Genomic DNA, 12,416 nt, shown 5'->3' on the forward strand with positions numbered 1-12,416 from the left:
GCCGACAGTCATCCGAGTCCGAGGACTGTGACAAGGTTACTGGAGCCTGCTATCTACCAACTACCCAGTTCCAGGACCTGCCTCATTACGGACCATTGTTTCTGTTATCCCTTTTGGTCCCGCTGGGACAGCTGCCATGTGTCCAGGGTCTAACTGGAGGTGGCACCTGTGTCTTCCGGGTATTCCATTCTGATCCTGTCTGAGGGACTTTACTACGGGTACCCGGGGCTCACTAGTTACGCCCCCTTCGGAGCCCCCTGACCGTGGTCCTGAGGTTCCACTTTAAAAATAAAAAATGAATGTGAACCTCACCATCTCTGCCTCCGCTTCCATTCGTTACACTTTATCTTGCATTACAGATGAGATGGTCTGCATAACCAGATCTGGCCATTCAAAAAGGTCTAAATCGCTTTCAGTCTTGGCATTTGTGAAGACTATGGTTCTTTTAATAGAACAGTTGATGGCACAATAGACATATAGAGTCTCTGTCCTTCTATACGGCAGAGAGAGGTTTACGGATTACATCAATTTGCATAGGCTCAGGAACACTCTCCATTTCCGGTTGTTTTTTTAATGCTGATTGTGACAACTTGGACTGTCAGACTGGCTGACATCAAATAGCAGTGACATTAAATGGCAGCCTGCCTATCAGAGGCAGCATGCTGATGCCTGCGGCCTTTGAAAGGCAGGCGACCTTTCAATGTTACCACTGTGTGACATCAGTGCGCGGCCTGTCACAGAGCAAAGCAGCCTGTCCCTCCTGCATTCGATGGCCATTTTAACTATCATGCCAAATATGAAGCCACAACTGGACACCGGAGGAGTGCAGAAAGGTGAGAATTTTTATTTTCTATTTCTCTGTGATTGGGCAGGGTAGTAGACATAGGGACAGACATAAGGGACATTATTAAAGTGGACATAGGGGGCCATGCTGGGGCAACATAGGGAGGTAGGATGGTGATATTATAAAAAGTGGCCCAGGATGGGGACGTTATTAAATAAAGGAACCCAGGATGGGGACATTACTAAGTAAAGGGGCCCAGGATGTATAATCTCTCTGGTGATCACTGCATTACCTGAATACTGAAACTATATACTGAACTACTGTGTATAATATCACCAGTGGTAATATTAGTGTTATTAGTATTGTGGTTTTTATTAATGATCAGTATTGTAATATTCGGTCACAATGTGGTTGTAATATGTGATGTGGTCATTATGTAGTGATATTTGTTCCTTGTATGTGGTATTATTTGGTCACTATGAGGTGGTAATATGTGATCTTGTCCATAGTGTGGTGGAATTTCTTTCTTTTATGTGGTATTGTTCGGTCACTGTGTGATGGTAATATGTGGTCTGGTCATGGTGTGACTGTTTTTATCCCCTGTGTGTGATATTATTCAGTGACTGTGGGGTAGTAATATGTGGTCTGGCCATGGTGTGGTGGTATTATTTGTCCCTTGTATGTGGTATTATTAGGTCGCTATGAGGTGGTAATATGTGGTCTGGTATTTTGCGTATGTTTGGACTGTGGCTGCTGAGGCAAGAGATTAGGTGCTGCAGACAATTGAGATGACAGATGGACATGTGCTCATCCTCTCCAATTTGAAGAAAAAAAATCATGAGAGAATACAGGAAAACAAAATGAACATTCCCAGTGGCGCTATACATGATCATGGACTTGGTTCTCGCAGGGTTTTTCTTCCTTGCATCTTTCATTTTTTTTCGACAAGGAAAAAATGTTGAAATTTTTCACCTTCTCTGTGAATCAATTTCACATTCTTCATTTTACCTATGTCCATATAATCAAGCTCCCAGTTATCTAGTTTCAATGATGATAAACATGGTAGCAACTCCACTATGGAGCACAGAGTGTGGACCTCACCACCAATTGGGTTGTATATTGCCTGTGTGCTGAGATCAAAATGTTTCAAGTTCTTGAGACTTTGAAGGGCTTGAATGAGTAAGGTCCAGCCATCACTACTTGCACTGTTATGTGATAGGTCCATAAACGAAATCTGTCCAAAACCGTTCAGAAAATGTTTCGCTGTAAAGAAAAGAAGTAAAATTAGAAAAGTTATTTCAAAGTTTTATTTATACAAACACACATTTTTTTTTAGCAAATATTGCTGTTTTACCAAAGCACAGTTATGTAGTTAGCATTACACTTAAGAGGGGTCATTAACACCTTTTTTTTTTTCAAAACGGGCCAGTGTGGAGGGAGAGAGAGCGATAGATAGAGAGAGAGAGAGAGAGAGACAGACAAAGAGAAAGCTATGACTTTTGGAAGACAGAGAGGAAAAAGCCAAAAGAGCAAATGTTAATATTAATAATATTGGGAAGCTGCAAGAAGGGGTTTATGATTTTTAGCAGCGGAGACAGTTTGTTACACATTGTCATTACTGAGAAAAATCACTACACAGAAACTGTAAAAATGTTGTAGATAAACTCACCTAACTCAGTCACATCATCATCCGTCATGTACCACCTTCTAAAGCCAAGTTTGGTCAGTCTCGGGAGTCCTTTAAGGTGATTTATCAGTGTGCCCAGGCCACACTTAACATTTGTGCCTCCAGGAAGTAATAATGTTGTTAGTGATGGCAGATGAGTCAAGGTTTGACCTGTAAAAAGATTTTTTAAGTTTGGCATCACAGTTTTTCATGACTTTAAATAACAATACATGTACTGTATGTACTTACCAAAAGTTTCCAGTGATAACTCCTCATCACCTTCCAAAAAGTTATCAGACAAATCAAGTATTTCAAGGTTGGTGAACTTTGTTAGAATGTTTGCTGTAAAAATAATAGTAGTAAAATATACATATACGGTAATTTTAATTATTCCATACATTGTATGTACATCATAGATTGTCACATGTCCTTAAAATTATCATTTAGTGATTAGACCACAATACAGTTTAATTTTATCAACTTTACTGTAATTAGATAATTTAATTATAATTGTCGTTAAATAGCAGGGGGGTAGCATTAAGAAGGCAGAGGTTGCACATGAAACTGGACTATGGTTACTGACGGGGCCTAAGTCCTCTCTACCACATATAACAACACATGGTAGGGTGAAAGCTATGACAAAGTTTACATTAGAGCCTTAAAGTTATAAATTATACCTCCACTCAACAGTCTTGGAAAATTCCCAATTAAATCTATGGGGGCTGTACAAGAAATGCAGCAGGATATCAAGTGTGCATTCTTTTGGGGGAGGGTAGCTTTATACTGAGACATGTAATATAACATGGTGTGATAAAAAGTGTTTATGCCAGAAATATTCAGAGCCCTAGATCTCGAGGTTAGAGGTTGTCCCAGCTATCAGACCCCTAGCGATTGGAACATTATCCCCTACCCTACTGATAGGGAATACATTTCAAACTTGAGAATACCCCTTTAAGCTTTCTCATACATTTCCATTCCATATATTTCACTTCCAAGATTACTAAATCTTCCCTTATGTGTAAAAGAAGCATAAAGGATGTTTAACTGAAATCATCAGTGTTTTAGTCCAAGTCTTTGGCATCATCTCTCCTATGGTAGACCTTGGGTATAAGTCTGAACACTGAATCCTCATTGTTGAACTCTAGGTGGCTTCCAAATACAGATTTTTTTTCTCATACCTGAAAAATAGTCCATGTTGATTTTAGTGAGCTGGACCCATTCTCAGTCCATGTGTCAGTTTTTACAGTCCTTGTTGAATCCATTTTTATATGAAAAATCCTTGTGATATCCATATTTTTTTCACTCCATTGACTTGCCAGTTTGATCCACAACATAGATCAAAGTACGAAATGTATCCAGGTTTTTTTTGCATGGACAAATGATCAGAGACACAATTATTGTAATGGGTTTATTATCTCTCTAAAAAACGTATAGGATAGCACACCTAACAAAAAACTGATGTGTGAGACCTGCCTAAGGTACAGGTGATCTAATAATAACTAGAAATCGATATGTGCCCACTTTGATATGTGCCCATCAATATGCGCATATCGATGCAAACTGCACACTTCATGAGTCAAGGTACTCATTTTGTTTTCATTGATTACAGTTGACCATGTAACATGTCTTTAATGACAGCTTTAGAATCATAGAATGGTAGCGATGGAAGGGACCTTTTGGGCCATTTGGTCCAACTCCCTGCCCAAAGCAGGATTCACTAAATCATCCCAGACAGATGTCTGTCCAGTCTCTGTTTGAAGACTTCTATTGAAGGAGAACTCATCACCTCTCGTGGCAGCCTGTTCCACTCATTGATCACCCTAACTGTCAAAAAGTTTTTCTAATATCTAATCTGTGTTTCCTCCCATTCAGTTTCATCCCATTGCTTCTAGTCTTTCCTTGTGCAAATGAGAATAAAGATGATCCTTCTACAATGTGACTGCCCTTCAGATATTTGTAGACAGCTATTAAGTCTCCTCCCAATCTTCTCTTTTGCAAGCTAAACATTCCCAAATCCTGCAACCGTTCCTCATAGGACATGGTTTGTAGACCGGTCACCATTCTGGTCGTTCTTCTCTGAACTTGCTCCAATTTGTTGACGTCTTTTTTAAAATGTGGTGCCTAAAACTGGACACAGTATTCTAGATGAGGTCTGATCAAAGAGGAGTAGAGGGGGATAATGACTTCACGTGATCTAGACTGTATGCTTCTGTTAATACATCCTAGAATTGTATTTGCCTGTGGCGCTCCTCTGATGCAATTACGCTGCACATATACATTAGGATTTACCTTTGTTTGCCATCTAATCATGACTATGGATTCATTCGCACATGCACTTTACTAAAATATATATCCATATGCAAAGCTGGTGTTACCTACAGGATTAACCTTTAGTTGTCATTTTGACTATGACTATGAACCTATCGGTACATGCACTTTACTAATGTATATGGATTATATTTAGGTCTGCACAGTATATGTTATATAAATTTATCCTAAACACCTCTCTATATATATCTATATGGCATCACTACATCACATTTTGTATAGGACTCCTTTTGTGATTTTTGTGATTTTCTTGTGATTTCTTTGGAATCTTATTGCATGATTTTTCAGGATTTTGGGGATTCATTCATTGACCGACCGTAATCTCGGTTCATTTTCCTTTTTTTGTTTGTATTGTACATTTGACCGAGGGCCGTTGCTATATTAGATCTAGGGTGTATGTGCACATTAACATTGTTATACTATTAGATACAAAACATATAGTGTATATATATATATATATATATATATATATATACACTCACTGGCCACTTTATTAGGTACACCTGTCCAACTGTGTGTTAAGACTTAATTTCTAATCAGCCAATCACATGGCGGCAACTCAGTGCATTTAGGCATGTAGACATGGTCAAGACAGTCTCCTGCAGTTCAAACTGAGCATCAGTATGGGGAAGAAAGGTGATTTGAGTGCCTTTGAACGTGGCATGATTGTTGGTGCCAGAAGGGCTGGTCTGAGAATTTCAGAAACTGCTGATCTACTGGGATTTTCACGCACAACCATCTCTAGGGTTTACAGAGAATGGTCCGAAAAAGAAAAAAAATCCAGTGAGCGGCAGTTCTGTGGCCGGAAATGCCATGTTGATGCCAGAGGTCAGAGGAGAATGGGCAGACTGGTTCGAGCTGATAGAAAGGCAACAGTGACTCAAATTGCCACCCGTTACAACCAAGGTAGGCAGAAGAGCATCTCTGAACGCACAGTGCGTCGAACTTTGAGGCAGATGGGCTACAGCAGCAGAAGACCACACTGGGTACCACTCCTCTCAGCTAAGAACAGGAAACTGAGGCTAAAATTTGCACAAGCTCATCGAAATTGGACAGTAGAAGATTGGAAAAACGTTGCCTGGTCTGATGAGTCTCGATTTCTGCTGCGACATTCGGATGGTAGGGTCAGAATTTGGCGTAAACAACATGAAAGCATGGATCCATCCTGCCTTGTATCAACGGTTCAGGCTGGTGGTGGTGGTGTCATGGTGTGGGGAATTTTTTCTGGGCACTCTTTGGGCCCCTTGGTACCAATTGAGCATCGTTGCAACGCCACAGCCTACCTGAGTATTGTTGCTGACCATGTCCATCCCTTTATGACCACAATGTACCCAACATCTGATGGCTACTTTCAGCAGGATAATGCGCCATGTCATAAAGCTCGAATCATCTCAGATTGGTTTCTTGAACATGACAATGAGTTTACTGTACTCAAATGGCCTCCTCAGTCACCAGATCTCAATCCAATAGAGCATCTTTGGGATGTGGTGGAACGGGAGATTCGCATCAGGGATGTGCAGCCGACAAATCTGCGCCAACTGTGTGATGCCATCATGTCAATATGGTCCAAAATCTCTGAGGAATGCTTCCAGCACCTTGTTGAATCTCTGCCACGAAGAATTGAGGCAGTTCTGAAGGCAAAAGGGGGTCCAACCCCTTACTAGCATGGTGTACCTAATAAAGTGGCCAGTGAGTGTATATATATATATATATGTATTTATGCCTGGCTGTGTCTTTGTTCTTTTCTCAGTATTTTCTGACGGCTAGATAGTAGTCACACAAATCTCTTGCTTTTCAGTGTCTAAGGCGTTGCTTTTCATTAGAAAAGGCTGATGTGACATGAAGCCAGATGATAAGAGATTCGCAGGATTCATGGTTAGCCACCAGGTACCACTGACTTGGACGATGGACCGGTGTCATGCAAATCCATCCACTCATCTCCACTTATAACCAGTCCGACCTAGATGAATGAATTTGAAAGTAACATTTGTAGTACTTACAAAGAATAATCAAAGCTTTTGAAGTCAAACAACAGTTAATAAGACAAAGTTCTTTTATTTTGTCACAGTGGGAAATTGATTTTACTACATGTTCCATGGAGCTTCCGATGTTGGGTAGAACTGACAGTTTCAAGACTTCTAGATTCTTTAAATGCGAAATACCATTGGCTGCAATTTAAGTTAGAAAAATGTATCACTTCAGTATTATACAATGCAGAAAACTGAAAAACATTTGCATCATACAGCTACAATTGTCACTAAAGCCCCTTTTGTCACCATGCTAAACACTGCTATGATATACAGTACTATGCTAAACATTTTTTGTAATACTGAATACCATATCAACCTACTTTATTAATTATTTATCCAAAAATTTTAAATCTGATGCATTTATCTTGACAATAGATCAACAATATCAGATTTGTGATGTTCTGAGTTTTCACATCCATAGAAATCAGCTGTTTGAAGGGGTTACAGACACAGTTCCCTCTAAGAGTTCATCTATATTTGATGATGTGCAGGACTAAATAATCTAAAATCAGTAGCTTTGTTTGCAGGTTGATGGCCATTTAATTGCCTGTTTACACAGGCAGACGACACTTATAATGTGTACTGAATGATTTATGCCATTGCGTGTGTGGGGTCGCACGCATCCCAGAAGAAAAGCATCACAGAACCTAAGCATCAAGAAATAGCAGTTATTCCATGGCAAGGAATTAACATCCATCTTCTCTCTTCATATAGGTATCCATCTCATTCAATCCCTGCATTGATCCGGCATGTCTTCACTCTATTCTATGTCAGCAAGAGGCCTCTAATGGTATCCATCTCATTCAACAACTGCATTGATCCTGCATGTATTCACTTTATTCTATGTCAGCAAGCAGCCTCTAATGGTATCCATCTCTGCTTGCTGTCTGCTGTCTGTCATCTGCCGCTTTACCATCTAGCAAGATATCTTACTGTGCCTGCTAAATCATTGGTATAATTCATCTGCACTGTACTTAATACACACTGTTGTATATCCATGATGGGGGTCAGTCTAGATGTTATCTGGTGGAAGGTGCTATAGCATATAGATGTAGCCAGGCTTCCAATGACTTTGATCATCTAACCACCCCCTGGTGTGCTGGCCCTAGCTGCCAAATTATCTCAAACCAGCTGCCACAATCCATCTGTAGTGGGGGCAATACATTTAGAAACCTTCTAAGGGGTGCACACATGTGTGGGGTCGCATGCATCCCATAAGCAAAGTATCACAGAAGCTAAACATCAAGAAATAGCAGTTATTCCATGGCAGTTAGTCAGGACAGGAGTCAGGTAACCCACACTCTGCTCTCCCTTTTAACCATATGCTTTATGCCTACCCTTCTGTGTTTCCTTTGCTATCCACATTCACCGCCCATCCCCCCTCCATCACGACTCATACACATCAGCCCCTCTATACTCCCCTCTCCCATATACAGCTCCCATGCACTCCTCACCTTCCTGAAAAACCTCAGCCTATCTTGCCCAATCATATCGCACAAAGAATTCTTACAATTCCAAAAAATACTTGCGCTTTATCTTCCTACTCCTACTGATCTCAGGGACATGTCCCCCAACGCTGGTCCATCATCCTTCAACCTCAACCCCTACCCTACCTCATATCGAAACCATACTAATCTTATTAATATTACTTGCACTCCCTCATTTCCTTCTTTCAATTGTGCCCTCTGGGATCCACGGTCTGTATGTAACAAGCTTCCTTTCCTGCACAACTACTTTCTGAAAAACTCTCTGAATCTGTTGGCCCTCACGGAAACCTAGATCCAGGATTATGACACTGTCTCCCCTGCTGCCATTTCCCATGGTGGCTTACAATTCTCCCATTCCCCGAGACCCACAAACAGACCTAGTCATGGAGTCGGCATACTCCTGTTCCCACAATGCACTTTCCAGGTCATCCCCCCAGTTCCATGATTCTTATTCCCTTCTTTCGAGGTCCACCCCATCAGGCTCTTCCGTCCCCTCTCCCTCAAAGTAGTGGTCATATATCGCCCTCCAGGCTCACCCACCCATTTCCTTGACCATTTCTCTGCCTGGTTGCCGCACATCAGGTCCTCAGAACTACCAACCCTTATCCTGGGAGACTTCAACATCCTCATTAATAGCCCCACTTCCACATCTGCATCCCAGCTTCTATCACTAACCACTTCTTTTGGCCTCTCACAGCTCTCTACCTCTAAAACACACAAGGACGGTAACACCCTTGACCTGGTCTTTGCCTGGCTCTGTTCAATCTCCTAGCTAGATAACTCACCACTTCCCCTCTCTGACTACAACATTCTCTCCTTCGCACTCACAAATCCTCGCCCACCCCAGCACACTCCTACCTACCACATGTTCAGAAATCTACAAGCATTAACCCTCATACACTTTCAGACTCCGTACACTCATCACTGTCTCCAATGTCCTCTTTTTCCTGTCCTGATATGGCTGTACATCACTACGACACTCTTTGAATCACCCTGGACCATGTAGCTCCCCTCACCCTCAGAACCTCCAAACACAGAGTAAAACAGCCCTGACTCACATTGCAAACTCGACTTCTCCAGTGATGATTTAGGAGTGCTGAACGCTTATGGAGGAAAACTCACTCACCAGAAAACTTCTACCACTTAAATTTATGTTAAGAACCTATAACTTTGCCCTTCACCTCCCCAAACAGACCTACTACACCACCCTGATCTCCTCACTATCCAACAACCCCAAGAAACTTTTTGACACCTTTCACTCAGTCCTCAGGCCGAAAGCACAAACCAATATCACAGATATTTGTGCTGATGACCTGGCTTCCCACTTTATAGAGAAAATAGATAACATCCATCAGGAAATCTGCTCCCAACCACCAAGTGCTGTTACTCACATCCCTCCCTGCATTTCCCCTTGTTCACTCTCCACATTTGATCCCATCACAGAAGAAGTCTCCAGACTCCTCTCTTTTTCTCGTCCGACTACATGTATCACTGACCCCATTTCCTCACATCTCCTCTAGTCTCTTTCTCCAGTCATCACAATTTATCTAACTACAATCTTTAATCTCTCCCTCTTCTCAGGCATTTTTCCATTCACCTTCAAACACTCTATCGCTACTCCATTATAAGAGAAACCCGCTCTCGACCCATCCTGCACAAATAACTACAGATCAGTCTCAAATATCCCTTTCATCTCTAAACTTTTGGAGTGCCTGGTCTACTTACCCATTACCTCTCCACTCACTCCCTCCTAGATCCTTCACAGTCCAGCTTCCTCCCCCTACATTCGATAGAAACTGCCCTCATCAAAGTGACCATTGACCTTATAACATCATAATGTAATGGTGATCACTCTCTACTCATTCTTCTTGACCTTTCTGCAGCATTCAACACTGTTGACCACTGCCTCCTACTCTCTAGGCTCCAGTCACTAGGCATTAAGGACATTAACCTCTCCTGGTTCTCTTCCTATCTTTCTGACCGCTCCTTCAGTGTCTTGTTTGCTGGCTCCACTTCATCTCCTCTTCCTCTCTCTGTTGGGGTACCTCAGGGCTCAGTCCTTGGCCCCCTTCTCTTCTCTCTCTACACAGCCCCAATTGGACACACCATCAGCAGATTTGGCTTTCAGTACCATCTTGATGCTGATGACACACAACTATACATGTCATGCTCTGACCTTACCCCCACTGTACTACAGAACACCAGTGACTGTCTGTCCGCAGTCTCCAACATCAAGTCCACTCTATCTGAAACTCAACCTCTCCAAAAGTGAACTGCTTCTGCTCCCACCATCTACTAACCGCTCTAAATCTGATATTTCCCTCTCTGTGGGTGGCATCACAATAACACTCCAGCAGCAGGCGCACTGTCTGGGTGTTATGTTTGACACCAATCTCTCCTTCACATCCCATATACGCTCTTGCCGCTTACACCTAAAGAACATCTCTAGAATCCGCCCTTTTCTCAATATGGAATCATCAAAAACCCTCACTGTTGCCTTGATCCACTCCCGCCTGGAATACTGCAACGCTCTATTAATTGACCTCCCCGTTACTCGACTTTCCCCTCTCCAGTCTAGCCTTAATGCAGCAACCAGGGTCGTCCATCTAGCTAATCGGTATTCAGACGTGTCTGCTCTTCGCCAGTCATTACACTGGCTGCCCATTCATTATAGAATCCAACTCAAAGTACTTGTTCTCACCCACAAAGCTCTCCACAGTGCAGCACCCCCTTACCTCTCCTCCCTCATTTCTTTCTATTGGCCTAGCCAACAAATGCGCTCTGCAAACAACTTTCGACTAACCTCTGCACTAATCCGTACTTCCCACTCCCGACTCCAAGACTTCTCCTGCGCTGCGCTAATCCTCTGGAATGCTCTACCCCAAGAAATTAGGAACATCCACAATTTGCATAGTTTTAGGCACTCCCTCAAAACACACTTGTTCAGAGCGGCCTATAACGATCCCTAATCAAAGTCATTTTATGTGTAAGTATGTGTGTAGCCCATTCACTATCTCGATCTATCCCCCTCTCAAGATGGCTGTACCATCATTGTAAATACATCATTGCAAATACATACCTGTACTTTGTATCTCCCCCACGTCCTTGTAGATTGTAAGCTCTCACGAGCAGGGTCGTCTTATTTTGCTTTAATTATTGTATTGTTAATGTTGTTACCTATTATTATTACTCATATTATAAAAGGATCTTTTCATCTGCCAAATAAGCGTCCTACTATTTCTGTAGGTGATCAGCGGCCCATTTCGATTTGTTCGTGTTTACTATAATCTTGCAGTGTAAATGGACCTTTTAGAAGTGATAACATTAAAAAGAAATCCACGCTGCAGAGTGAAATATCTTTAATTAGGCATGGTGACCTCATTTCTTTGTTGTTTCAACTCTTTCCAGATTGATTAGCTTAGAGGGAATATTGGCCGCAGCATTCTGTTAAATGCCATGCCACCCGCATTATTTGATGGCCATGGCTTGATACTTTCAGTACCTGTTATGTCTAGTATTGCATCTCAGTTCCATTTTAATCTCGCCTATTGTATCCTTACCCATCCCTTGTTGATTGTGAGCCCTCATGGGCAGGGCCCTCTCTCCTCCTGTACCAGTCGTGACTTTTATTTTTTTAAGATTACTGTACTCGTTTATATTTTGTATAGCCCTTTTCACAGGTAAAACGCCATGGAATAAATGGAGTTATATTAATAAATAATAATAATCATTTACTTGAATGACCCAAGGATGTAGTAAGCTGTAATGCCAGGCACAGCAGCTACTAAAAGAAGGATCGTATTGTGCCTCGTAAACAACGATGGACACATTGTCTTCACTAAAATACTAAGGGTTATTCTAATATCTCGTAACTAAAGATAGGCCACCTCACAGCTATATTTTTTTTAAGTTTGACATCTTTCAGATCCTGCTATCAGATCCAGAGAAATAATTTTTTTTTTTAGCAACTATGGATAATTTTATTTCAATAGTTTTGGAATTAAGGAAAATTGCTTTCTAAGAAAGAAAATTTTATTTTTTTATTCTGTCTTTTTTATATCTTTTAGAGCACACATCAGATGAAAGACGAAATGTTACAAAAGTGTTAATTCACTATAACT

The 12,416-nt window shown here is 41.5% G+C and overlaps 1 protein-coding gene across 2 annotated transcripts in view; it reads right to left on the reverse strand.

Annotated features, from left to right (window-relative positions):
• Positions 1 to 824: 824 nt before the first annotated feature.
• The window catches only part of NLRC4 (NLR family CARD domain containing 4), a 93,367-nt gene continuing 81,775 nt past the window's right edge, over positions 825 to 12,416 (reverse strand). For both annotated transcript variants that reach the window (XM_073557515.1, XM_073557516.1), the window contains 4 exons: positions 6,779 to 6,946; positions 2,700 to 2,792; positions 2,454 to 2,621; positions 825 to 2,047 (listed from right to left, as the gene is read on the reverse strand). In XM_073557515.1, coding sequence (XP_073413616.1) covers positions 1,716 to 2,047; positions 2,454 to 2,621; positions 2,700 to 2,792; positions 6,779 to 6,946 — 761 coding nt within the window. In that variant the 3' untranslated portion in view covers positions 825 to 1,715. The remainder of the gene's footprint in view (positions 2,048 to 2,453; positions 2,622 to 2,699; positions 2,793 to 6,778; positions 6,947 to 12,416) is intronic.

Source organism: Dendrobates tinctorius, unplaced genomic scaffold (genome assembly GCF_039654945.1).
Source record: "Dendrobates tinctorius isolate UK_male_01 unplaced genomic scaffold, ASM3965494v1 ptg000250l, whole genome shotgun sequence".
NCBI lineage: Eukaryota > Metazoa > Chordata > Amphibia > Anura > Dendrobatidae > Dendrobates > Dendrobates tinctorius.